The 27,360-nt window shown below is 44.8% G+C and overlaps 1 protein-coding gene across 1 annotated transcript in view; it reads right to left on the bottom strand.

Moving 5' to 3' along the window:
* CTCFL (CCCTC-binding factor like) overlaps positions 1 to 27,360 on the bottom strand; it is a 197,308-nt gene that overhangs the window by 22,072 nt on the left and 147,876 nt on the right. Inside the window, exons 8-9 of the mRNA XM_069201618.1 lie at positions 9,385 to 9,545; positions 4,101 to 4,283 (exon numbers count right to left, since the gene is read on the bottom strand). Coding sequence (XP_069057719.1) covers positions 4,101 to 4,283; positions 9,385 to 9,545 — 344 coding nt within the window. The remainder of the gene's footprint in view (positions 1 to 4,100; positions 4,284 to 9,384; positions 9,546 to 27,360) is intronic.

Raw genomic sequence — 27,360 nt, 5'->3', positions numbered from 1 at the left:
TCAGAGCCCCGCAAGTCACCCCATCTTGGATTCCCCTAGGTCTCTAGTTTTCAAAAATGCACAGGTTTGGTAGGTTTCCCTATGTGCCGGCTGAGCTAGAGGCCAAAATCTACAGGTAGGCACTTTGCAAAAAACAGCTCTGTATTTTGTCAAAAAATGGGATGTGTCCACGTTGTGTTTTGGGGCATTTCTTGTCACGGGCGCTAGGCCTACCCACACAAGTGACGTATCATTTTTATCGGGAGACTTGGGGGAACGCTGGGTGGAAGGAAATTTGTGGCTCCTCTCAGATTCCAGAACTTTCTGTCACCGAAATGTGAGGAAAACTTGTTTTTTTAGCCACTTTTTGAGGTTTGCAAAGGATTCTGGGTAACAGAACATGGTCAGAGCCCCGCAAGTCACCCCATCTTGGATTCCCCTATGTCTTTAGTTTTCAAAAATGCACAGGTTTGGTAGGTTTCCCTATGTGCCGGCTGAGCTAGAGGCCAAAATCTACAGGTAGGCACTTTGCAAAAAACAGCTCTGTATTTTGTCAAAAAATGGGATGTGTTCACGTTCTGTTTTGGGGCATTTCTTGTCGCGGGCGCTAGGCCTACCCACACAAGTGACGTATCATTTTTTTTCGGGAGACTTGGGGGAACGCTGGGTGGAAGGAAATTTGTGGCTCCTCTCAGATTCCAGAATTTCTGTCACCGAAATGTGAGGAAAACTTGTTTTTTTAGCCACTTTTTGAGGTTTGCAAAGGATTCTGGGTAACAGAACCTGGTCAAAGCCCCACGAGTCACCCCATCTTGGATTCCCCTAGGTCTCTAGTTTTCACAAATGCACAGGTTTGGTAGGTTTCCCTATGTGTGGCTGAGCTAGAGGCCAAAATCTACAGGTAGGCACTTTGCAAAAAACAGCTCTGTATTTTGTCAAAAAATGGGATGTGTCCACATTGTGTTTTGGGGCATTTCCTGTCGCGGGCGCTAGGCCTACCCACACAAGTGAGGTATCATTTTTATCAGGAGACTTGGGGGAACGCTGGGTGGAAGGAAATTTGTGGCTCCGCTCAGATTCCAGAACTTTCTGTCACCGAAATGTGAGGAAAACTTGTTTTTTTAGCCACTTTTTGAGGTTTGCAAAGGATTCCGGGTAACAGAACCTGGTCAGAGCCCCACAAATCACCCCATCTTGGATTCCCCTAGGTCTCTAGTTTTCAAAAATGCACAGGTTTGGTAGGTTTCCCTATGTGCCTGCTAAGCTAGAGGCCAAAATCTACAGGTAGGCACTTTGCAAAAAACAGCTCTGTATTTTGTCAAAAAATGGGATGTGTCCATGTTGTGTTTTGCGGCATTTCCTGTCGCGGGCGCTAGGCCTACCCACACAAGTGAGGTATCATTTTTATCGGGAGACTTGGGGGAACGCTGGGTGGAAGGAAATTTGTGGCTCCTCTCAGATTCCAGAACTTTCTGTCACCGAAATGGGAGGAAAACTTGTTTTTTTAGCCACTTTTTGAGGTTTGCAAAGGATTCTGGGTAACAGAAACTGGTCAGAGCCCCACGAGTCACCCCATCTTGGATTCCCCTAGGTCTCTAGTTTTCAAAAATGCACAGGTTTGGTAGGTTTCCCTATGTGCCGGCTGAGCTAGAGGCCAAAATCTACAGGTAGGCACTTTGCAAAAAACAGCTCTGCATTTTGTCAAAAAATGGGATGTGTCCACGTTGTGTTTTGGGGCATTTCCTGTCGCGGGCGCTAGGCCTACCCACACAAGTGAGGTATCATTTTTATCGGGAGACTTGGGGGAACGCTGGGTGGAAGGAAATTTGTGGCTCCTCTCAGATTCCAGAACTTTCTGTCACCGAAATGTGAGGAAAACTTGTTTTTTAGCCACTTTTTGAGGTTTGCAAAGGATTCTGGGTAACAGAACCTGGTCAGAGCCCCACGAGTCACCCCATCTTGGATTCCCCTAGGTCTCTAGTTTTCAAAAATGCACAGGTTTGGTAGGTTTCCCTAGGTGCCGGCTGAGCTAGAGGCCAAAATCTACAGGTAGGCACTTTGCAAAAAACAGCTTTGTATTTTGTCAAAAAATGGGATGTGTCCACGTTGTGTTTTGGGGCATTTCCTGTCGCTGGCGCTAGGCCTACCCACACAAGTGAGGTATCATTTTTATCGGGAGACTTGGGGGAACGCTGGGTGGAAGGAAATTTGTGGCTCCTCTCAGATTCCAGAACTTTCTGTCACCGAAATGTGAGGAAAACTTGTTTTTTTAGCCACTTTTTGAGGTTTGCAAAGGATTCTGGGTAACAGAACCTGGTCAGAGCCCCACGAGTCACCCCATCTTGGATTCCCCTAGGTCTCTAGTTTTCAAAAATGCACAGGTTTGGTAGGTTTCCCTATGTGCCGGCTGAGCTAGAGGCCAAAATCTACAGGTAGGCACTTTGCAAAAAACTGCTCTGTATTTTGTCAAAAAATGGGATGTGTCCAGGGTGTGTTTTGGGGCATTTCCTGTCGCGGGCGCTAGGCCTACCCACACAAGTGAGGTATCATTTTTATCGGGAGACTTGGGGGAACATAGAATAGCAAAACAAGTGTTATTGCCCCTTATCTTTCTCTAAATGTTTTCCTTCCAAATATAAGAGAGTGTGTAAAAAAGACATCTATTTGAGAAATGCTCTGCAATTCACATGCTAGTATGGGCACCTCGGAATTCAGAGATGTGCAAATAACCACTGCTCCTCAAAACCTTATCTTGATCCCATTTTGGAAATGCAAAGGTTTTCTTGATACCTCTTTTTCACTCTTCATATTTCAGCAAATGAATTGCTGTATACCCAGTATAGAATGAAAACCAACTGCAGGGTGCAGCTCATTTATTGGCTCTGGGTACCTAGGGTACCTACAAGCCCTTTATATCCCCGCAACCAGAAGAGTCCAGCAGACAAAACGGTATATTGCTTTCAGAAATCTGACATCGCAGGAAAAAGTTACAGAGTAAAACATAAAGAAAAATGGCTGTTGTTTTCAGCTCAATTTTAATATTTTTTTATTTCAGCTGTTATTTTCTGTAGGAAAACCTTGTAGGATCTACACAAATGACCCCTTGCTGAATTCAGACTTTTGTGTAGTTTTCAGAAATGTTTAGCTTTCCGGGATCCAGCATTGATTTCATACCCATTCCTGTCACTAACTGGAAGGAGGTTGAAAGCACCAAAAATAGTAAAAATGGGGTATGTCCCAGTAAAATGCCAAATTTGTGTTGGAAAATGTGGTTTTCTGATTCAAGTCTGCCCGTTCCTGAAAGGTGGGAAGATAGTGATTTCAGCACCAGAAACCCTTTGTTGATGGCATTTTCAGGGAAAAAACCACAAGCCTTCTTCGGCGGCCCTTTTTTCCCATTTTTTTGGGAAAAACGAAATTTTCACTGTATTTTGGCTATTTTCTTGGTCTCCTCCAGGGTAAACCACAAACTCTGGGTACTATTAGAATCCCTAGGATGTTGGAAAAAAAGGACGCAAATTTGGCGTGGTTAGCTTATGTGGACAAAAAGTTATGAAGCCCTAAGCGCGAACTACCCCAAATAGCCAAAAAAGGGCTCAGCACTGGGGGGGGAAAGGCCCAGCAGCTAAGGGGTTAACACACTCATTTACCACCTGTTCTGAGCAATTGGTAATTTTAAGTCTGGTCTCCTGTGAGACACTGCGGAGAGGGATGTGGAGGAGGAGGTTGGGAGAGCGAAGGGAGGTGCTGTCTAGAGGGTTGCGTAGTACTTGATCGACCCAAATGACGTGGAAGATGGATGGACAGTGCCAATGAATGCGGCTCGGCTGGCAGTGTTCCCATCCACGGAAATCCTGGATGACGAAGTACAGGCCGACGACTACATGGAGTAGTACTCAAAACAGAGCCCCATTCCTCACAGAAGACAAAAGTATTGCAAGCCTTGTTAAACTTGAGTTTTATGACACCTTTTGTGGCTGCAACACCTGTCTCACGCGGTCATTCACGTTAAGAATGGAAAATGAATGATTCATTTACCGATGCTCAAAACAGGTCAAATCTGCATCCTGCCCTAGTGGCTGATGCCGTCCGAGTCCAAGTCTGAAGAAGTCGATCCTTACCCCTCGAGTGAATTCTTTGCCACAATAGACACATTCATGCATCTTTGGCACAAAATGGGGATCGTGGTGTCTCTTGAAGTGGACGTCGAGGAGCTGCTTCTGCCGGAAACACTTGTCACACTCCCTACAGGCGTAAGGCTTCTCCCCAGTGTGTATCCGCCTGTGCATCTCCATGTGCCGCTGCTGCAGAAAGAAAGGACAAATTGTGTAAATAGCGGGACTGGGAATGAAGGTACTACATTGATAATACATTGAAAACCAGTTTAAGGAGCATCCTTGCGGTATTATCAATTTGTTGTGCTTGCTAATAATGCAAAACCAAAAGGCTGCATATTCTGATTGGTAAAAAACAGCTTTTCGCCCTATAAGATAAATGCACAGTAAGCCTTACAACTTCCTAGTGGATCATTCATGTCTTCTAAACAAGTTGTTTGATCAATACCCCAAATAACTTCTTTGAGTAGCATAAACGGAACTGTTACTGTTCACTGATGCTGTGAACAAAATGTATGTTGAATCAGACCTGTCACCTTGCAAAGGGGTGGGCGTTGTGTTCCCCGAAAATATAAATTATTTGGGCCAAGTCCAATAGATTTCCTATGCAGTAAAAGGAAACTGTGACCTTTTCAGAGAAACAGAACACTGGCAGGACTCTCTCATCCCTCCAACTGGGTTATTCATGTGTGGGAGAGTGCGAAGGCGTCAGAAAGGACTGTCAGAGAAGCTTGCGGGGAACAACAAAATCAGGACAGATACACGTGTTGTACAACAAACTATTTTTTTTTCCATTTGCTAACCTATGAAATCTTTAAGAATTATTGCCACAATTATTACTTCAGAAAACAAAATGAATAAATACACCAAAATTACAGTTCATCACAGCCCTAACCACTTAGTCTAAGCCCTAAATTAGTAAATAACTAACTGATAAAGCATTTCGGAATGTCATGTACATCCCTGAATTCGTCTCTCAGCATCGCTCTAGATTTACATTGTCCCCCCCGCAATTACAAGTATCTTTTACCCCTGGTTTCACTGATGGCAGCCTATGGAGGGAGGAGGGGTTAGCTCAAGCTCAGCTCCTGTGTTTTGTTACACAGAATGTTAAACAAGGCTTTCATCCAAATTGCATGAAATATTCAGAAACGGCGGCTATTATATCTCCTCGGCTCCTCTGATAGGATAGCACCAAAGACTGTCCATACTTGCAGAGCAGAGCTACAGTGAAATGCAAACTGCCGCAGAGGGGAAACATCAGTTCCCTGGCTTGTCAATGCCATGAACGTAAAAATATGACAACTGTTTTGATAAAGGCTGGAAGGCCCTCGTTAGTGTCCGTCTTGTAGATCCTAAACCACCGTCAAAGAATGCACAAACAATAGTCATGTTAACATACAGTACCGCCTCTGCTGGAAGAGTTTCAGATACACATTCTATAATAGCCCTGCTACACACATCAAAGGGTTATGGTACAAAGGAGATATAGGGAAGGGAGTTGGATCTTTTTACCAGGATACCACCATTTTCAAAGCCAGGCATTGGAAAAGGAAAACATAGTCCAGAGCAGGCACATTCATGGGAACGTCACAACGTCAGTAGGCTCAGCCAATACTTGACCTGGCTGCAGAAGTGTCTGCAGCAGCCATTTTTAAGTCCGGCAAAAAGACAGCGTATGCAGTCCTCCAGAGCAGGGCTTTGGGTCAACCATCTTCAGCCATTGGTTGGTATCAACCGCCCCACACCAGGCCTTGCTTTCTGAAAGGGTCTTTCACATTTTGGGATTTCGGGTACGGCTAGGTTGGGGAGACTGGTCGAGGTCAAAATATATTCTCTTATCAAAATGAATACTCGTATCAAACATCCTGTCCCTGGTCAGGCACTGCTGCTCCTTTTTGTCCCCTCACCACTACGAAAGCTGCGGAGGGTAGCATACAGTTCTGTTTGGACAACAAAGAAGCAAAGGATAGCCAGATACACTCTGTGCTTAGCTCTAAAGAAGGGAGGTATAGGCCGCTCCATCAGGGATGAATACTACCAAGCCAAGTAGCTCCTCTTTAGGGTTGTCTCAAGAAAGCTTGAATTGGGAAAGCAATAGTACTTCATTGATCAGAGTTTCGAAAGAGATAGTATTTGAAAGATTCCAGGGCTGAGTCCTTGCTAATAACCAGGGTGACTGTAGTGTTGTGGGATAAACAGACACATGACTCAAAATGGATCACTTTTCATCCCTGTTCTCTCCTGTTCAGGGCACCACACACTTCACATGGTTGAATTCATGGACTTATACAAAGAATGGATGAACATAGAAAGTGTCAGATTAGGAGACCTGTTTGCGAAGGCGGGGATTAAATCTTTTGATACATTGAAAAAAAGAATTTGACCTTCAAAGAACAGAGAGCTATAGATACTGTCAAGCCCAGCACTGAACAACCACCTGTCAGGCTTCATGCACCTATTGCATGTTAAGAGCTTCAAGAGAACTTACAAAATAGGGAGCAGAAAAAACTGTTTCAGAAATGTACAAAATAGTCCTTAGTAATTGTTAGTGAGTACATTTCCAGGCCATCATAGATGAATGGATATGATCATAGAGATTTTCTCTGTTCACTCTCCTGCTGCTTTTTTAATTGGTATAAGCGGGATATGTTTGCTCAGTTTGTGCATCCACTGCTATGCATGAGGTACACTCATCTCAGCAACAGCTGTAGTAGACAGGGCCTAGAAGCAATCTGCTTCAACATGGAACCCATTTTGAAATTAAGTTTTCCTCCACTAAAAGCACCACATTCCATGTGATGGACAAATGCTTGAAGTATGATTAAACTAAGTATGTAAATGCAATATATCATATGTCAAGCGTTATTCAAGAACTGATTGTTTATGGTAAAAGTATATTGCTTCAAAAAAGAAGATAATGATTTATTTAAAAAACAACCCGATAAGTAACCCCTAGGCAAAATATCAGAGAAGCAACCGAAACTCTTCATGCTATTTATCTGTCCGCCACTGGCAGTATGACTATGCTTTTCAGCCTACAGATCGAGATTAGATGGTGAATGAATACAACATGAGAGGTGTGGACCAAGAAACGCAAGATGCACGCTGTCTCTAAATCTCTCCCATTCCCCTCCCCTGCGTACTCGCCTTTTGATATTTCGTGGCAGTAGTCAAAAGTGCGTGGGAGCGGTGGATCAACATCTCTCCTCCAGGACCATTGACAGCACCATACAGGTCATTTGCACGTTGCGCCCTAACAGTTGCCCCTTTTATACGGCTATTTGTGGATGGAGGAAAATTACACTTTACATACTTGTCCCCAGAGAATGGGGTATCCTTAGAGACAGTCTTCTTCAAACAGTCCAGGAGGCAATTCTCCATGTTTCTAATATTTTTGGGAGAGAATCACCATGGACTACAACCTCTTAACAGGAAGTAACCCGATGTTGCAGACTTGGATAAACGTTGCAGTGCCACTCTGAAACAAATGAATATTATGAGTTATTGTGGTACTTTATGCAAGCCAAGCGATGGTGGAATGTTTACTATAGTCCCCTGGTAAACAGCATGGCCTGTTAAATATTTATCACTGAGGCATTTCAAATATATGGTTCTTAAAAATAAATAATTCACTGTCTTCAAAGAAAGGCTTGAATTAGTTCCTGTAAGAGACTGTGGGCCTCATTACAACCCTGTTTTGGAGGTTGCACCGCCAACAGGCTGGCGGTGCAAACTCGGGGATTATGACCACGGCGGAAGCACCGCGGTCGCACCGCGGGGACCTATGGTTTTCTGCCACGTTGGTCCCGGCGGTTTTAATCCGTCAGGGCAGCGCTGCTTGCAGCGCTGCCCAGGGGATAGGAGTCCCATTCCCGCCAGCCTTTTCATGGCGGTAGGAACCGCCATGGAAAGGCTGTCAGGAAGGGGAGTCACGGGGCCCCCCTTGCACAGCCCCACACAGCTTTTCATTGTCTGCACAGCAGACGTTGAAAAGCGCATGGGTGCAACTGCACCAGTCGCATGGCCGCAACACCGCCGGCTCCATTTGGAGCCGGCTCCCATTTTGCGGCCGACATCCCCGCTGGGCCGTGGGCGGAGACTCTGTTTCCGCCCGCCGGCCCAGCGGGGATGTCATAATGGCCACCGGGGGGGAGGAGGGGGGTTATTGGGGGGGGTTGCGGCCGCACTGGCGGCCACACAGCGGTTACAACTTGGCGGGCGGCGGTTGCCGCCTGCCAATGTTGTAATGAGGGCCTGTGTCTCTCATTCCGACCTTGGTGTTCTTAAGACTGCCAGGCTCGTGGTGGCAGTCGGACCAATGTGGCGGTCCGGCCTCCACATTACGACCATGGTGAACGCGCCACAGTCAGACTGCCAGCACCGCCACGTTCCTGCTGGCCGACTGCATGCCGGTCTCAATCCGCCAGGGCAACTTTGCAAGCAGCGCTGCTCTGGGGATTACAACCCCTCTCTCTGCAGGCGTTTACATGGCGGTTGCACCACTATGTAAATGCTGGCGGAGACACGGTGCAGGGTGTCGCATGGGGGCCTCTAAACTGACCATGCACTTGGCATGGGCAGTGCAGGGGTCCCCATGGCTAGCTCCGTCGCTCTTTTCACTGCCTGCTTTGTAGACAGTGAAAAGCGTGACGGGTGCTGGTGTGCCCTACGCACCGCAACATTGCTGCCAGCTGAATTATGAGTAGGTGTCAATGTTGTGGGTTGTTTCCCGATGGGCCAGCAGGAAACTTGTAATAGGGTCCGCGGAAGGTCACCGCACTGGTGGTGACCTGACCGCAGGACTTCAGTGGACTGGCTTTTCCGTCCGCCGAAGTCAAAATCAGGGTCTTTATGTTGCTGATTGTATGTGTCCTCTTTGGTATGGTACCCAAATGTTGAATCCTTAATATTGTACTACCATAATAGTGTAGCAAAAATATTGACTAAACTATTGACAAGTTAAGGCTATACATGTAGGTAAATAGAACTTAACCTTAAACCAACATATATGCACCTTGACAATCTATGAATCTTCCATGTATGCCAATGTGGAGGTAAGAATCTATACTCACCTATATATACTTACCTTCTCAATATTTTGGACACCAATAATTTTGCTAAAACACTATGTTAGCACAACAATAAAAACTCGAAATTCTGACATACAACCATTTTGAAAAGCCGTAACAGTCTGTTCAATGTGATTGCTAATAGCCATCCTGTTCCATATCTGGGTTGGACCAACACAACCAACTGCTCCACTGAGAAGTAAATGAGCGTACAGCACCTGTTTGCACCTGTAGTTGCACTGATCACAATGGAACCGCTTCTCTCCCTTATGTGATCGCTGATGCTGTTGAAGAGTGTAGCGCTCATGGAATGCGGATTCACAGTACCGACATTTCATTGCTGAATCAACATATGTATGCAACTTGCGTAAATGCACACCTGAAAGACAGAACACATAATGCAGAAATCATGACTGAAAAGTCTTGTGTCAATGCATGAACATAACTTCTCCCGTCAAAACATGAACATAACTCCTCCTGGGATCTACTTACACCGGACTTAGGGCCTGATTTAGAGTTCGGCGACCAGACTACTCAGTCACAAATGTTATGGATATCCCGTTAGTCATATTACAAATGCCACTCGATACAATGGAATGATGTTGGTCCTCAGGGTGGTTGAGATAAAATGTCCAAAAGGAAAAAAGGAGAGAATGGTGCCCGATAATTATAAAATGGACCAGAGGAAGAAGAGAAAATGGAAAAATTAATGCTGAACTACTTCTCTCCTGTACTGGTCTCAAATAAACACTCCGGCACTTGGTAAAAGGTTGGCAATATCACAAAATAAAATGATGGATGGGGTGTTGAAACCTTTCAAACACTCACCCAAGTCACAGATCTGGGTTTACTCCATCGTTATTTTGCTTGCCACGTCACCCCAGTTCGGACTGACCCTGCTCCCAATGGGAGCAGTCCAGCCCGAACTGCCAAACCAGGTACTCCCTGGACAGGATTCAAGCATCCTGGGACCGGTTTCACAGTATCACCCTTCATCAGCCATGCTAGCTTGAACCCAGTGGCGCAGCAAGTAAAGGACCCACATCTGGGCAAACCCTAGCCACTTAGGGCGCACAAGGCAATATCACAAAATAAAACGATGGAAGGAGTGTTGAAACTTTTCAAACACTCACCCCCAGTCACAGATCTGGGTTTAATCCATCGTTATTTTAGTAAGAGGTTGGTCACAGACCAATAAACAACACAACTTGTAGATAGCATGCCTTCTCTGACAAAATGAGGGGAGAGCAAACTGGACGTCCAATCAAAAAAGGAGCACTGTGGAAATAAAACAAGACTTTGATCTAAAGGCAATCTCGAAGTAGTAGAGATTGTACTCTCAGAGGTACAAGAAGTACTTTTGAATTAACCTTTTTAACTAGCCAAGACATTTGGGCTTCTGCAACTACTTAAATAGTTCTAAGGTTTCTCAAGGCCCGTGTGTGACCTTGTTCATGAGGGAGCTTCATCAGATTTCCAGGGCCTTTAACATGGGAGCTGGACTTTAATGCCGGTATAGTCCAGCTATAGCGGGCTATAAATCTATTAAAACATTCTGCCACTAGAGGGCAGAATGCTCTAGTGAAGAAAACAAAGGCTGCATGGAGCCAGAGGGATTGAAGTTCCTTTGGGCTTTGTGAGGCCTTTGTTCACAGCAACAGCTGCGAACAACACTGGAATGTTGGAGCTCAGGGCTTCTACCGGCCATTAGAAGCCCTGAGCACTCTATTGTTTTCAATGGAGCGCCCAACGTTCCAATGTTCTAATTCTCGTTCAATTTAATGGACTCTAACGAGCAAACTTCTTAGGGACCTACAGTATGCTGTATGTTGAAGATTCATGCTAAGAACTCTATGGATATTAACAAGAACTTGAGTGGGCCTATAATGGTCTACGGTGCAATAAAGGTCATCTTAAGAGAGCTGATTAAAACTAGGTCTAAGCAAATGAAAGAGGCTAGAGACATATCTAAGAATCACCACAAAGGAGAAAGGAGTCTTGGAACAGAAATACCTATTGACAATTAGAGCCCGAGCAAGTGGCATAAACTTGAAACAGGCTGGAGATGAGAAGGTGTTGCTTAGTGCCAAGCCAAACTCTAAGTCAAGTAGTCTGCTCGGGGGTATGAAGACCTACACAGATCCTTCAACACAATATATGTATATAGCAAAAAAGGAAGGTTCAGTTCCAACTTTACAGAATAAGCATGAATAAACCAGACCATATTAACTGAAATATTAAATCCTGAAATGCAACAACAAGGCTCGGTCAGTTCAAAAGTCAAAAGATCATTCAGCATCACTAACAGGAGCAATGCTAAAAGTATTTTTTAGTGAAAACGCTACTACACTTTGTTCAGATACATCAATGTGGCATCAATTATCCTTGAGGATCCTGTATGATGAAGCAACACAGATTCTGGGTATGCGTATTAGTTATGCACAAATAAAATAGGAGGACAACTGTCGGGATGCCCAAGTATTGAGTTCTGTAAATTGTTGAAATAGGTATTCCTAACCACTTCACATGAAGTCTTTAATTCAGTGCTTGGAAAAGGCAGAGCATCGTATTCATGGGATAAGACTATTAGAAGATTTTTAACACAAGAATTAGTGAACAAAATCTTGGATTTTATCATCCCTTTCTCTTGCTAAACACAGACCTTATCATTTTTACATAATCGTAGGTGAAAAGTCAGAAACAATGACATCAGTGTTCATAGTAAATGATGAACAGCATTTTCATCGAACACTAAAATGTGCATGAATCTATCTATCTATCTATCTATCTATCTATCTATCTATCTATCTATCTATCTATCTATCTATCTATCTATCTACACCCCATATATATAATTCAATCCAACTTTGAAAAACTTTGAAGTGTTTGGAATGTATTGGTTATGATAATTATCACCAATTCCACGTTTTGAATTAAAATGGGGCATAACGTAGAAATTAGGGCCAGATGTAGCAAGGCATTAGCGCCTCGCAAACGGCGAAAAACGCCATTTGCGAGGCGCTAATGCCCACCAGCGATGCAGAAACACATTTTGCGAGTCGGAACCGACTAGCAAAATGTGTTTCCGACTCGCAAATAGGAAGGGGTGTTCCCTTCCTATTTGCGACTTGCACCGCGATCGCGGTCGCAAATCAACTCGCAGTTCCCATCCACTTGAAGTGGATGGTAACTCATTCGCAAACGGGAAGGGGTCCCCATGGGACCCCTTCCCCTTTGTGAATGATCACAAAATTATTTTTTCAGAGCAGGCAGTGGTCCGATGGACTACTGCCCACTCTGAAAAAAAACGAAACAAAAGGTTTCGGTACTTTTTTCTATTTGCAGCTCGTTTTAAGGAAAACGGGCTGCAGATAGAAAAAAAAAACTGCTTTATTTAAAAAGCAATCACGTACATGGTGGTCTGCTGTCTCCAGCAGGCCACCATCCCCGTGAGTGCCTAGACTCGCTATGGGGTCGCAAACTGCGACCCACCTCATGAATATTAATGAGGTGGGTCTTTGCGACCCCATAGCGAGTCGCAGAAGGTGTCTGAGACACCTTTCTGCATAGCAAATTGCGAGTTGCAAATTGCGAGTCGGAAGGACTCGCAATTTGCAACTCGCAATTTGCTTTCTACCTATATCTGGCCCTTAGTGCTTACTAAACCAGAATCTGAAGGTCCCAGTGTGTACTTGGCATTTCCCCTTGTAAACTGCAGGTTAGTTGGTTTTTGCTGCACATTCGTAATTCCTATATATTCTGTATTAGAAGACACCATAAATGACCAAATCACATGAGGGACTTGTAATGAGGATGTGAGATGTTTTGTGTAGAGAGGAGTGCCACAGGGGTGACAGCTGTGTATGCTTCTCTTTGATACTTACCTTTAGGCATTAGTAGAGTTTTTAAAAACCTTCTCACACATAGAATGACCCTATTCGAATGACTGGTGAACTAAAATGGCCATTTATGGAGCTATCATGAGGCCTAATTCTGAACCAAGAGGTGATCCAGATTTGGCCTGTAAATAAGGGAAGTGGCTAAGCCAAACTCCTGATGCATATCACCAGACTCTTTACCACCTAAGAGCAGGAAAAATGTGCGGGTGAGAAACGGCTCAAAAATTAATTACCATGTGCACTAGTTGTGGGAATATCCAAACTCACTGTAATATACCATTTCTGAGAGCCTTCACAGTGTACAACTTGGAATACCTCACTACTTTCGAATTAGGCCCTTAGTATAATGCCCTAACCTTGAGGAAGCTTAATAAGAGAATGAATTATTGACTACGTTTATAATGCTTCAAGGAGCCTCCCAAAGCTCTACAAAAAAGGCAACTGCAAATCTCAAAAAACTAATCTATAGAAAACAGTTAGGTTTTAGGAGATTTTCTATGGAAACATCCTTTTTTACGACTTTTTTTTTCCGAAAGTCGTGGTTAACGAAAGCGCAACAATGCTTTTTTTAACCACGACTCCGGTTTTTTGTGCATTAACTAAGTATGTTCTGAACAACGAACATGCGTGGTTAAGGTACAAAGAAGGGACTTGGCGAAGGTAAGTGGTGGGTTTAGGTTTTGGGGAGTGGGTGGGGGGTCAGGGGGTTTTAGGTTTTAGGGTGGGGTTGGGGGGGTGGGGCGTTTTTGGTTTTGGGGAGTGGGTGGGGGTTCAGGGGGTTTTCGGTTTTAGGGTGGGGTTGGGGGGGTGGGGCGTTTTTGGTTTTGGGGAGTGGGTGGGGGGTCAGGGGGTTTTAGGGTGGGGTTGGGGGGGTGGGGCGTTTTTGGTTTTGGGGAGTGGGTGGGGGGTCAGGGGGTTTTAGGTTTTAGGGTGGTGTTGGGGGGGTGGGGCTTTTTTGGTTTTGGGGAGTGGGGAGTGGGTGGGAGGTCAGGGGGTTTTAGGTTTTGGGGTGGGGTTGGGGGGGTGGGGCGTTTTTAGTTTTGGGGAGTGGGTGGGGGGTCAGGGGGTTTTAGGTTTTAGGGTGGGGTTGGGGGGTGGGGCGTTTTTGGTTTTGGAGAGTGGGTGGGGGGTCAGGGGGTTTTAAGTTTTAGGGTGGGGTCGGGGTGGGGTGTTTTTGGTTTTGGGGAGTGGGTGGGGGGTCAGGGGGTTTTAGGTTTTGGGGTGGGGTTGGGGTTGGGGGGTGGGGTGGGGTGAGGGATGCCTATTGCTAATGATTTTATCAGGAATGCCTTTACAACGAAATATCGTTGTTAAGGCATTCGTGGTAAAATCATTAGTAGTAGCAACGAGGTTGGTGTTCCGACCTCGTTGTTAAGGCAGTAGTTGTTTTTGAAGTCGTTGTTTCGTCGTACAATCGATTTTCTAAACAGCATCTCCCTACCAGTGCAGCACAGGCTTGGAGGGATAAGACGCCAAGCCTTAGTAGCGATCATGCAAAAGGAACAGCCGCCCATCCTAGACAGTCTGAACCTAACAGTTTAGTCCAGCAACATATGAGACGATCTAAAGGTTCTGACTGGCTTGCAATGACAGAAACAATCAAAAGGTATTTTGATAGAGTTATAGAATGCTTGATGAACCAAAAGAAGAGCTTTAAACAAGATGTGCTTATTTGTAGGTGGGACTTGCAGTGATGGGAAACAGGTCCCTCTTTAGTGAACTTCAAAATAAGTTGTAGATCAGCATTTCCAGTTATCTGTAGGGATCTGATCAGCTTAATAGGGAGGCCAAGGTAGAGAATGTTAGCATAGTCCAGCCTAGATGTCAGGGCGTGTGCCACAGTTTTGTCCGCTGGAAACAGCAGGAAATAAAATAATGTTCTTTTCGGGAACTGAGTATGCTATATGAATCAGCCACTGACAAAACTTGAGGCCGGAGTGACATCTTACTATCAAGCTCTACACCCAGAATCCTTGGCACCATGGCAGGCTGAGGTGGAGGAGGAAGGTCTTCAGGCCAGCAGTTCCCAAACTAATTTTTATAGGCACGCCTGAAAAAATAAGATCTCTGTTTTGTCACAATTGCACTTGAGGTAACTCATTCTCATCCAGTCAAGGACCCTGGACAAACAGGTTTTGAAAGTGATCTGGGTGCTAGCTGGCAATGGGTCTATGATGAGCAATGGCTGCATGTCGCCTACATAGGAGATGACCTCGAAGCCAAAGGACTCGATCAAGGCAGACAGAGGAGCTGTATTATTTGCTGAACAACCTTGCCTTAATGCCGAGCCCGAGGCACCCAGAAATGCAAACATTTACTACTTGAGGAGTACACAGCAATCCACACAGCTTGCTCTCTGTCTTCTAAACAGGACTTAATCATTTTGATGAGTACCACGGGCACCTACAACAGTCAACTGCTGGAGGAGAATGGTGCGGAGGTAGTGTTAGACGCTGCCGACAGGTCCAACCGGGCAAAGGCTGCAGTTTTACCCTGGTCTAGTGGGATTTTAACAACATCTAATACTTACACTTGCACTGGCTTGGTGCTGTGTTTAGGGTCTGAACCCGGACTGACTCCGATGTAGCAACTTGTTTTAGTCCAGATAGTCGGAAAGTTGAACATTAATCAGTTTTTTTAGCATCTTGTGAAACGAGCCTGAAAGTACAAAGGATGGCAGCGTCAACTGAAGGATTTTTAGAACCGGAAGACTTCTGCCTTCTCCCAGGTTCGAGGGATCACAGCTGAGTCGAAGGAGCTAAACAGCCGTTGTAGAAACGGAGAGAATACCTTGGTTGTCACTGCAAGGACAGCAGGTTGAGTAGGATCACGAGGGAAGCTCTGTTTGCAGCGAGGAGACCTTGCAAGGTTTGTCCATACGAACAGAGCTGAAACTATGGAGAGAGTTAGCTAACCGGTGGATATCAGTGAAAGACGCGGTCTCCTTCATAACTTTCAGCCTTGTGGGTGAGGTCTGTATGAATAAAGACCAGCTGGATTATTACGATCTTCTCCTCAAGGTAAGACGAGAGTTTTTCATGGAATTCTAGTGAAGCGGTGTTGTAGGAATTCATTTTACAGGCTGTAACAAAGATGTTGCGATATTAAACATTTCATGTGGGATGTTTTTTGCTTAATCATTTTTTTTTGGTAGATGGCACAATGCACTGCTTTTATAGACTTACGATCAGTGCTTAATTTGTGCTTGTTGTTCCCGGTGCTGAGCACCGGCACTTATTTTTGAGGGCCGGGGCTTATTCATCTGCCTCAAGCATTTGCTGCGAGCAAAGGACACAAATGAGAAAGACGGAGGAAGAGAAAAACGAAAAAGTGTCAAAAAGGGAGAAAGTAGAAAGCTACTAGAGTGATCTGAGGGGGCAAGGAGTGGCTGTAAATTGATTGAAGAGGCCCGAGATGACTTCAGGATTACACAACCTCAGTATTCCGTGCTCGCACATTTAATTGCAGGAGCCGCGCATTTAGGAGGAGGGCTTTGGGCACTGGCGCATTTTTATTTACAAATTAAGCACTGCTCAGGATGGCTCTTTAGAGCCGATCTGTAAATAAGTCTTCTACAAGACTACATTTAAGTTGCAATTTGCTTAAAAGTGCTTCCACACCTTTATTTCTTTGACAAGGTCCATATGGAATCAGTGGGTCAAAATACCTCGTTGTCTGGCTTTCAACAGTTTACTTGGGCAGTAAATCAGCACCAGCCTCTAACCACATATTGATATTTTCCAAGTCTGGAAAGTCCTGGAAGTCGATAATTTAGGACTGGTGAGAAGGACATTTGGGGAGAGTAAGAAATGTACAAACCCAAACTTTCTGCCTCTCTCAGTTTGTCTAACTGGATGAGGGAGCAATGCAATAAGTTGCAAAGCGTGATGGTAATCCCTCCTCCTAACATATTCTATCTTGATGGAGAATAACATATCCCGGTGGTATAGTCACCAAAATATTGGGGTTATAGGAACTGTTTAAAACTGTTTTTTGTCAAACCAGTTTTTAAAGGCTTTAAAAAAATGGTGCCTCTAGGTAGCCTAAATGAGGAAAAATGGCCACCTAGATAAAACGCTTTCGTTGCAATGATCGCAGCAGACCAGAGAGCCAAAGCAACGCAGTCAAATGCACAAACACATAAAACGAAGTTAAAACCACTCTTAATAAAGTGCAGAAGTATTGGAATGTCATGCTCTCCAAAGTTCCCTCCCACCAAGGGAAACACACCAGTTTTTAAAGGCCTAAAGAAAGAGAATGTGAAAAATACCTGGATCTTTAGAGAACATATTATTAACTATGAATTTTAGCAATTTTTCGGGATGTATATATTTTAAAATCTAAGAAAAGAGTGATCAATAATATAAATTGCCCAATCAAGACCAGGCTTGGTCTTGTGAAATCCAGAGCTAAGTGCTTGGGTGTGTGGATAGTGTCACAATCAGGAGCTATCTAGATTGAAATAAAACTGAGTCAACTTATCATTGTCCTTTTTGCCCCAGGACTTTACATGTTGTAATGCAATCCATTCTAACAGAACACCACATCACAATATTTTTCAAAGCTGAGCCTGTTACTACCATTGCTTATGAATGGAAAATGAGCAGAATGCTGACCATGGGGTTGGACCGTATGTTGGCTATTAGCTTACAGCAACCAACTCTACAGAAGAAGCACTGAGCACTGGTGGTGTCTTTTGACAGTCCAGAGAAAGCGCAAATCGGAGAAATTACATTTACAAAACTGAGCAGCACAAATATTTCAAGACGTTTAACCACAAGACCATTAAAGAAATGTATTGCATCGGCGTTCATGTTCAAGATATACTGCTATCCCTGGATTTTAGAGAATCTAAGGTGTCGGAAATCAAGGAGGTACAAGAGTTGTTGGTAGGGAATAAAGTACCTATTTTATCAGAACTGGACAAATCCAAATCCACCAAATCGGAAGGCACACAGAAAAATGATTATTTTAATCTGAAGAACAAAATATAAGTCAAGAAAAGAATTGTTAATGAGACAACCATTTAGAACAAACTAACTGCCACACATTACATACTGTAGTATCACAAGTTACTGAATCAAGGTTAAACTTGTGTTTGTTTAGACAAATAGTCACTAACATAAACTTTCCAAGGTATTGTAGCAGAAAGTTTAAATTTTATTAGGACATGGGTTACGCTTAACTTTCTTCATTTGTATAACATTTATCATAACAACAGACCATTTGAGCATTGCAAACAAAACAAACTAACTTTACCAGCAACACTTGGGCAAGGAAAAGCAAAGTTTCAGACAATCAGGTAACAGTCGACTGCTTATACTCCTATGTTTCCCTTTATGCCCCCTCTCATTGTGCAGTAGAACCACGGCTGTGTCTCCAGATAATTCCTATTTGGGAGTTGCATTTTTTTATAAGTAAGAGACAAAGGTGGTCATTCTGACCCTGGCGGTCTTTGACCGCCAGGGCGGAGGACCGCGGGAGCACCGCCGACAGGCCGGCGGTGCTCCAATGGGGATTCCGACCGCGGCGGTAAAGCCGCGGTCGGACCGGCACCACTGGCGGGGTCCCGCCAGTGTACCGCGGCCCCATTGAATCCTCCGCGGCGGCGCAGCTTGCTGCACCGCCGCGGGGATTCCGACCCCCCCTACCGCCATCCAGATCCCGGCGGTCGGACCGCCGAGATCCGGATGGCGGTAGGGGGGGTCGCGGGGCCCCTGGGGGCCCCTGCAGTGCCCATGCCACTGGCATGGGCATTGCAGGGGCCCCCGTAAGAGGGCCCCTACATGTATTTCACTGTCTGCGAAATACGCGACGGGTGCAACTGCACCCGTCGCACAGCTTCCACTCCGCCGGCTCGATTACGAGCCGGCTTCATCGTGGAAGCCTCTTTCCCGCTGGGCTGGCTGGCGGTCTGAAGGCGACCGCCCGCCAGCCCAGCGGGAAAGTCAGAATTACCGCCGCGGTCTTTCGACCGCGGAACGGTAACCTGACGGCGGGACTTTGGCGGGCGGCCTCCGCCGCCCGCCAAGGTCAGAATGAGGGCCAAAGTAACTAACTAGTCTCTTAAATTAAATTCTTACCAGTAAAACACAGCAATCATATGTTAATCGTTTTAAAGGTCTTTGCATGGAAGTACAAGGTAACACCGTTACTCATCAGATATGTGGCTGTGAAAGTCTACTTTATTATCCCCTCATGCAACCGATATGTGTGGATATTTGATGATTTCCGATTGCTGGGGGAATAATCCTCACCTCTGTGTCTTTAATAGAATTGAAACTTTCTGTTGCACTAGCTAGGAAATTATACATTCCAGGGCAGGACCGGAGGCACAGATTATGCATCTTAAAAGCTTGCTAACCATCAGTATAGCAATTCCATGACCAGTTTAAAGTAGAACATCTATTCTATTTTGTTCTATTTGAGAAAAGTTCTAAAGCACATAGCTACCCAACGTGCCTTCCAGTGCTATAGACACATCAGCAAAGTCCCATGCACAGCAAGAGAAACTAATTAAAAAGAAAGGTCTTGAAGTGTTTCCTAAAACTAAATTCTGCTTTGTTTATAATCAGCCCAGGCAGAAGGGCATCCAAGAGTTTGGGCACTAAGAAGGTAAAGGAGCACCCCCCCCCCACTCCTTGCTTTCTTAATACTGGGAATCAAAAACAGCCTTTGATCACAGTGATCTCTTGTGTCAGTACGGGCTCAACAATTACTGTATGAGCTATGGGCCTTTCATATACATTGCATAATGGGTTAAACAAACGGTCTGAAATTGAATTCTCTTATACACTGGTAACCAATACAGAGATGCCAAGAACGATGTGACTGACTAATGGTTTGGGATAGTCTGAGCTGCAGTATTTTGAATCACTTGGAGCCTTTTCACAATAGATTTGGGGCTACCCAAAAACAAGAGTTTCCAGGATTTAAATGTGATATTCCGAGACCTTGCACTATACCTCAATGTGTGGACCCAGGCATCCATCTCAGCAATTATCTAAGTGTACTTAGCAGTTCAAAGCAACTTGAGGCGTTGCTTCCTGATCTGGACCTCCGTTCTCAGGCCAACCCGATTTTGACCAGCAAGAAGGGTTGTTACCGGCCACTAACACTTCTGTTTTTTCTCCATTTAGTTTTAAAGTACTCGCAAACATCCAGGCCCTCATTAATGGGGACGAGGCAGAAGGCAGTTCAGCAAGTCACCGTGCTGCACTGCCCTTTGCCCCAGTGAAAGGGAAGGAATGCACTGTATTTATGAAATACGGTTCATTCCTTTCCTTTCCCTCTGGGCTGATGCCTTTTCAGCAGCTTAGTGCCAATGCAGGCATCCGTGCACCATGGGGCAAGGGTGCATGTGCTGTCTGCAGGCTTGTTTTTGTGCAGAAAGGGGTACTTTCCTACACAAAAAGTATCCTGGGGTGTTTTCCTCTTTCCACAAGTGCTGCAAAATGCAGCACACACAGAAAGAGGGAAAGATAAGGAGAAATACAAATATTTCTCCTCATTAACCCTCTTCTTGGGAGGCGTAAGGTTTTGGTGCATCCCCAGGTTTACATAGTTTTGTAAATCTGGGGATGCGGCAAATCCATGGGTGTTGCATGGGAACACCCACCTCAACGCCAATGGAATGCCTCCTAAGCGCAGAGTAAGGCAACAAAGTGGCTTTGCGTGGCCTCATAGTTATGATTTTGCAGTCTGCAATGCCAGAGTTTCACAAAAAGCGATTTATAAAGAAAAATCTTAAAATTATACGGCACGAGTAAGAGCATTAGAGCACCAAATATAATATGTACAGTTGTGCATTTTACATTCAGTGCTCATATACATTTAACTTGGTTGTCATTTATCTGTGTGGCCAGGACTGGGCTTAAATGAGAGGATTCAGATCTAGGGCCTGATTTAGAGGTCAACAGGAAATAAGTCACAAACGTGACAGATGTGCCATTCACCATATTTCAAGTGCCAAAGAATATAATGCACTAGTAATGGGGCAGATGGCTATCTGTCTACAAAACCGTAAATCAGGCCCCTGATCTGAGTCCACCAATCTAATTTTTCATTATCGAAAACCTCATACAATTTTCAGGAAAGCTCTTTACATACAGATAATTCAAACAGTCCCCATCTTGCGTGGGTGAAATTATTTAAGTTGAATATTTGAACTCTGCCTGGGAGACTACACATCCCAGACTGCTCTTGGCCCCTGGAGGCAGCCATTTTTCCTGCCCAGCTGCTCACACTTGCACCAACGATTAGTGCTATAAAGCGCTACCGAGATCAACGCTGCGCGGGACACACTGAACTCTGACTGGGGGACTACACATCCCAGACTGCTGTTGGCCCATGGAGGTGGCTATCTTTCCTGCCCAGCTGCTCACACCTTCACCAACGATGAGCGCTATAAAGTGCTACCGGGACCACCGCTGCGCGGGATGCACCCAGGCAAAGCCCTGGCCAAGGGCGTACCCTTCCACGCCTGTCGGAACTCAAAGGAGGCTGGCCTGGGCCACCCCTCTAACATTTTTTTGTTTGTTTTGTTTTTTTAGGCTGCAGCTGTAGCATTTGTATTGTGGACGGAGGGTTACTGATCTAACCGGCCTTGCTGGAGCCTATGAAGCATGCAGCTGATAATTGTGTGATGACAAGGACTGATAATCTTCTAGTCGAATGTGAAGAAATACTGATCTCCTACCCTGATAATGTCCCCGAAAATGCTCAGGGTGTGTGATCTTCCATAAATTTTGGGGTTAAATGCAAGAAAATCCCTGACATGTTTAAAGTACGAGACCTGCGGGGTGTGCATATGAAGGAAAAGGGGGAGGGGCGGGTCATGGTACTCACACTACACCAACGCTGGTGAATAAATCACCACTTGATGACAGTAATGTTCTGCTTCACAGTGACACACATGATGACCCTGTCACCAATATTATAGCAGGCAAGACCATAGTAACAGCAGTCACCCCCAATACGGCTGAGTTACAACATCTCTCTCATGTACCAGATTTAAAGGTAGAGGAGGCTGTGCTTAAATTCATGGTATCTACATCAATCTCTATGGTTAGGCAGGTGACTCAATCAGTTAGGCAGATGACCCCCTTGGTTGGTGCCCCTGGCCTTGTGTCCAGTTCCCCCGGTCCAGTATCTGTGTTGTCTAATTTTCCCTTGCCAGCCGCTAACAAGAGTTTTATCCTTATGCCTGGCTCTGCTAGTGCTGGTTTGGCACGTGTCGACAAATGGCCAGCAGGCGGGAGGTTAGAAAATGTTTGTGGGGTTTCCAATTTTAGGGCCTGATTACAACTTTGGAGGAGGGTGTTAATCCGTCCCAAATGTGACGGATATACCACCCGCCGTACTACAAGTCCATTATATCCTATGGAACTCGTAATACGGTGGGCAGGATATCCGTCACATTTGAGACGGATTAACACCCTCCTCCAAAGTTGTAATCAGGCCCTTAGTGACATAGGCATGGTCAAGGAGCCAAGAAACTACTCTACTGCCAACCCTTTGGGCCTATAGAAAATGGCATCTATAATTGTGTGGGAGGTTCTATTTTCGATAAACCCAAATTTACAAACATTGTTTTGATGGTTAATGTACCCAAGTTACAACCTGCTGCATCTAGAGAGAGTGGAGAAGCCACTAAAAACAAGGCAATCCATTGGGTACGTTATGTATGAGGTTGTCGATCTGTGATCCGGGAGGACATAATTATGGCAGGTGACCAGATCCTGATACACAACGTGATGTGATCGAATTGATACTCAGGGACATGAGCATGGTAGATAATCTGGTGGCCTTGGATGCAAGAACATGTCCACCAAGGAATTCCAGTATCCAGTTTAAGTACCACAGGCTCCCTACCCACCACAATGCTCATTCAGGGGTAGTTTATCAGGTTTAAATGACAATGACTGACTCAGTGTTTCATTTGAGATTGCTCTAGTTCATTCATCAGTGGTTCCTGCTTTGCATAATGTAGTCGGTCCTGGCATTAGCGCTCTCACTGCTCCTGCCCCTGAGTTTATTAGTTCCCCTATATTTGACAGCTCTTGCCAGGCACTGCTAAATCAGTCCGCTAATTTTACAGCCAAAGGTGCCATGACTACATCTATGTTGCACCTGGCATCTCATAATGATGGGGTACAATGAGGCAGGTTTAAGTTCTACTACCTCTTCGCCAGCTTTTGACCAATTTTTTGAGAATTACAATAGCTGCCTCTTCCAAGAAACATGGGCAGTGGATCCGTTCTTTTGGATTGGGTTTCTGAATTTCCATATTCCAGCACTTCCAAGCAAGCGGGGTAGACCCTCTGGGGTCTAACCACATGGGTTAGAACAACATTAAACTATCATGTATTACAGTTACCCACTGACTCTCTTGATATATTAGGTATTCAATTATCATTTGGGCCGAAGTCAGGAGTTATTATTATTATTAATATCCATACAAGAGAGGTCGGGGGGGGCTTGTCCTCCAGCATACTTCACGTGCTGGAAGCGTTTCTTAGGCAGTGCCCCCGATATTCTAAAATCATTATAGCAGGTGACTTCAATGTCGCTTTCGAGCCTTTAGATTGGGATGATCTCAGCTCCATGTATGAGGAAGATCGGATGTGGGGTGTTCCATCCCTTGACATCCCTCCTATAAATAGGTGGTCTCAAGCAGCTGTGCAGCTAAAAGCCCGGACTATGGAATTTGGGCTTAGAGTACTTAATGACAGAACTAAATCAGATGCTAAGGGCTCTCATACTTATAACAAAAGTAACCATACAAGCAGAATCAATTATTGCTTAGTTGATTTGAGATTGTGGCCTTTGGTCGTTGACATGGCAGTAGTTGAGAGGATAGAGAGCGACCATAATCCACTCTCTATCCAAATGCTTCCTGTATGTGACCAATTGTCTGTGCCTAGCATTCCCATTATACCACTAACAGACATTAGTATGACTAACGACAAAAGACAGCTAATGCTGTCTTGAGGTCTTGGCTGGCACAACTAGAGGCGGGCACACCAACTATTGTGCAATTGATCGCATGTCATGTTCTTTGCTTTGAAAGTATTGCGACCCATTTCAGGGTAGGTGGTAACCTTGGTGGCAAAAGTCTCGAAGGGAAACATCCTGGGTATAATAGGGACTGCCGGGTCTTAAACAAACAACTGATCAAAGCTATCAAAATGAAGGATATAGCCTCTACCCACATAGCCAGAAAATCTTACAAGGCTGCCATCTGTAAAGCCAAGCATATGCAGGATGAGAAATGGTGGGTTGCAATGAATGGCACTGCATCTGATAAGGATTGTGTAAGATTTTGGACCTTGGTTGCGCGAGGCCCTGATAATGGTGTGCTACACGTAGAGACTAATATTGCTCCATCAGAATGGGTTAACCATTTCAGTCAACTAAACACTATGAATTGCTCTAGTGCAGTTTATGAGCAGATCTGGGCTGTTCCTGTCACCACTGATCAACCAGCCGATTCTTCAACTCTACATTTGTTCACCTTTTCTGGTGTTGTGCATTCATTAGGCACCCTCAAGCGCGGTAGGGCAGCTGGCCAAGATGGTGTCCCGGCAGACTTATTTTTGACTGACATAGATGCCTGGTCTAGATACATCTTTATTTTATCTAATGCAGTAGGGGCGGGGCACCAATCCCCGACTCGTGAAAGGGTGCCGTTGTTGTACCCATCCATAAAAAGGGTGATAGATCTTTGCCCTGTAATTATAAACCGATCAGCTAATTAGATTGTGTGCAAAAAATCTTCTGCCACTACCTTCTGGGGAAGATCCAGGATTGGCTATCTTACCATGACATTCTCAGCCCTCTGCAAGCTGGGTTTCATACAAAAATCCCTACTATTGACCAAGTCTTTAGATTCCTGCTCCTATATTGGATAACTGTCTTAATTGGCAAAGGAAATCTTTACGTTGCTTCTGTGGATCTAATATCTGCGTTTGATTTAGTACCTCACAACAAGCTGTGGGAAGTCCTTTTTGACTTGGCAATGCCTCCTCACCTCCTTTCCTTACTAATACGTCTCCATGAGGATACTTCTGCACGTGGGGGGGGATTAGGGGCAGCTTACTGACAAAATCCCAGTACAAAGGGGAGTATGACAGAGATGCAATCTTGCTCCAACTTTATTTTCATTGTATTACATTGTCCCCTATTTAGCTATGGTGGAGGCAGATGCACCATGTATAGGTGCACATAACGTTCCCGTATTGTTGTTTGCAGACGACACTCTCTTAATCTCCAAGACCCCAGTGGTTTACAGAAACTCATAAATCGATTTGACGAGTTCTGTCTCTATTGGGGACTGGAGATCAATACCTCCAAAACTAAACTGATGACGTTCAACCCCCAAAAATCATATAAAGGGAAGGTTGGTGAAATCTCTTGATTACCTTGGTTTAACAATATCTGAAATTTGTCTTGGAATTCCCATATCACTAAGGTGGCATTGAAGTAAAAACAGTACACTGGGGTTTTAATCAGGGACTTTAGCACTTCATATACCAAACCGATCTGCCCGGTACTTCAGATCCATGAGACTAAGGCTGTTAGTTCGACTTTAAATGGTGCAAAGCTTTGGGGCTATGTCAAAGCTCAAGAAATAGTTGCAGTCGAAAATACCTCTTTAAGGAAACTTATTTCCCTACCATCAAGTACCCCGCTGTTTCCTCTTTTCAAGGTTCTATGCATCAAGGGAATAGGCCCTAAAGCTCGTTTACGTACTATCCTGTTTTGGAGACGGCTCTGAACTACTCCAGAGCTTGCCTCATATACCAAAGCCCTCCAAGCTGAAGTTGAAGCTGATCACTCCCTTAGGGGCATATTTATACTTGTTGATGCAAAACTGCACTAACACAGTTATACATCAAAAAGTTTAGCACCCGCTTGCACCATTGATGAGTGCCAGCTGGGCGCCATATTTATGGAATGGCGCAAGCAGGTGCAAAGGGTGGGTTAGCGTAAAAAAGAATTACGCTAGCCGGGTGGGGGTGGCGGTATGAGAGAAGGGGGTTTTGCACCAAAAAATGATGCTAGGGTGGTTAGAGGCAAAAAAAATGCCTCTAATCAGCCTAGCATCATTTTCTGATGCAAAACCATCCATACCACACGACTCCTGTCTTAGAAAAGACAGGAGTCATGCCCACTACCCCAATGGCCAGCAGAGGGGATCAGTGTCCCTTGGGCATGGCCACCGCACCCTGTGCCATGCAGGTTGGCCTAAGTTGGGTCCCCAGTGGCACTTTAATTAAAAAAAAAAATACTTACCTATACTTACTTGGGATGGGGTCCTCATTCTCCGGTGTCCCTCTGGTGTGGGTGGGGTTTTCCTAGGGCTTGAGGAGGGCACCTGTGGACCCATTCAGTGGTGTTTAACCATGGAAATGGGTCCACGGGTCCCCTAATGCCTGGTCTGACCCAGGCGTTAAAAAATGGTGCAAAGCAGGCTTTGCACCATTATTTAGCCCCTCCTCCCACCCGTTGGGATAAATATACGGCAATGGGGTTAGCACCATTTTTTAGGCAGGAATACCAATCTTGCATCTCATTGACGCAAGGTAGGTTCACACATCTAAAAAATGGTGTAGACCCCAATATTTTGACGTTAGACATGTCTAGCGTCAAAATATAAATATGGAGTTAGTTTTGCGGGAAACCTGTGTAAAAAAAAAAAACACACACACAAATCAGCGCAAATGGAGTTTAAATATGCCCCTTAGTGTCCCCTGACTCAGATATGTCAAGGCTTCACTGTATTTGCTTGGAGGGTGCGAGCTCTGGGATCGCCCAACTACTGCTGCTTTTCCCTTGAAACTTGATTTTAAAGATAAGTATTGGAAGATGGTAGATTCACTTCAAGCTGTCTCACATTTTTACTCTGAAGGATGTGCACAGCTATGAGGCATTTTGGGAAAGGAAGCTATACTTTTAATTTCGTGTAGGAACATTACCATTAAGATCATTCAATAGCAGTTAGTCATCTTGTGGAAGTACGGTCTGCCCAGCTTGTAACGCTCCTTTTGAAAATTTGCCCAATATATTTTTTGTCTGCCCTGCTTATGTAATCCCTCACAGGAAGTGGTTTGCACCTGCCTGCAGGCTTCTGGGTATCCAGGTGTCGGCTATAGCTCTACAAATTCTTAAATCAAATACTGATCATATTTTAGTTACTGCTGTCACTAAACTTCTTGGAGCTATGTGGACCAATAGAGGAAAGATTTTATCTTCTTCATGTGGAGTTGCCTTGTATGTATAGTTTTACATAAT

Source organism: Pleurodeles waltl, chromosome 7 (genome assembly GCF_031143425.1).
Source record: "Pleurodeles waltl isolate 20211129_DDA chromosome 7, aPleWal1.hap1.20221129, whole genome shotgun sequence".
Lineage (NCBI taxonomy): Eukaryota > Metazoa > Chordata > Amphibia > Caudata > Salamandridae > Pleurodeles > Pleurodeles waltl.
Note: the sequence above shows the minus strand (reverse complement) of the source record. Positions and strands in the feature narration are given on the sequence as shown.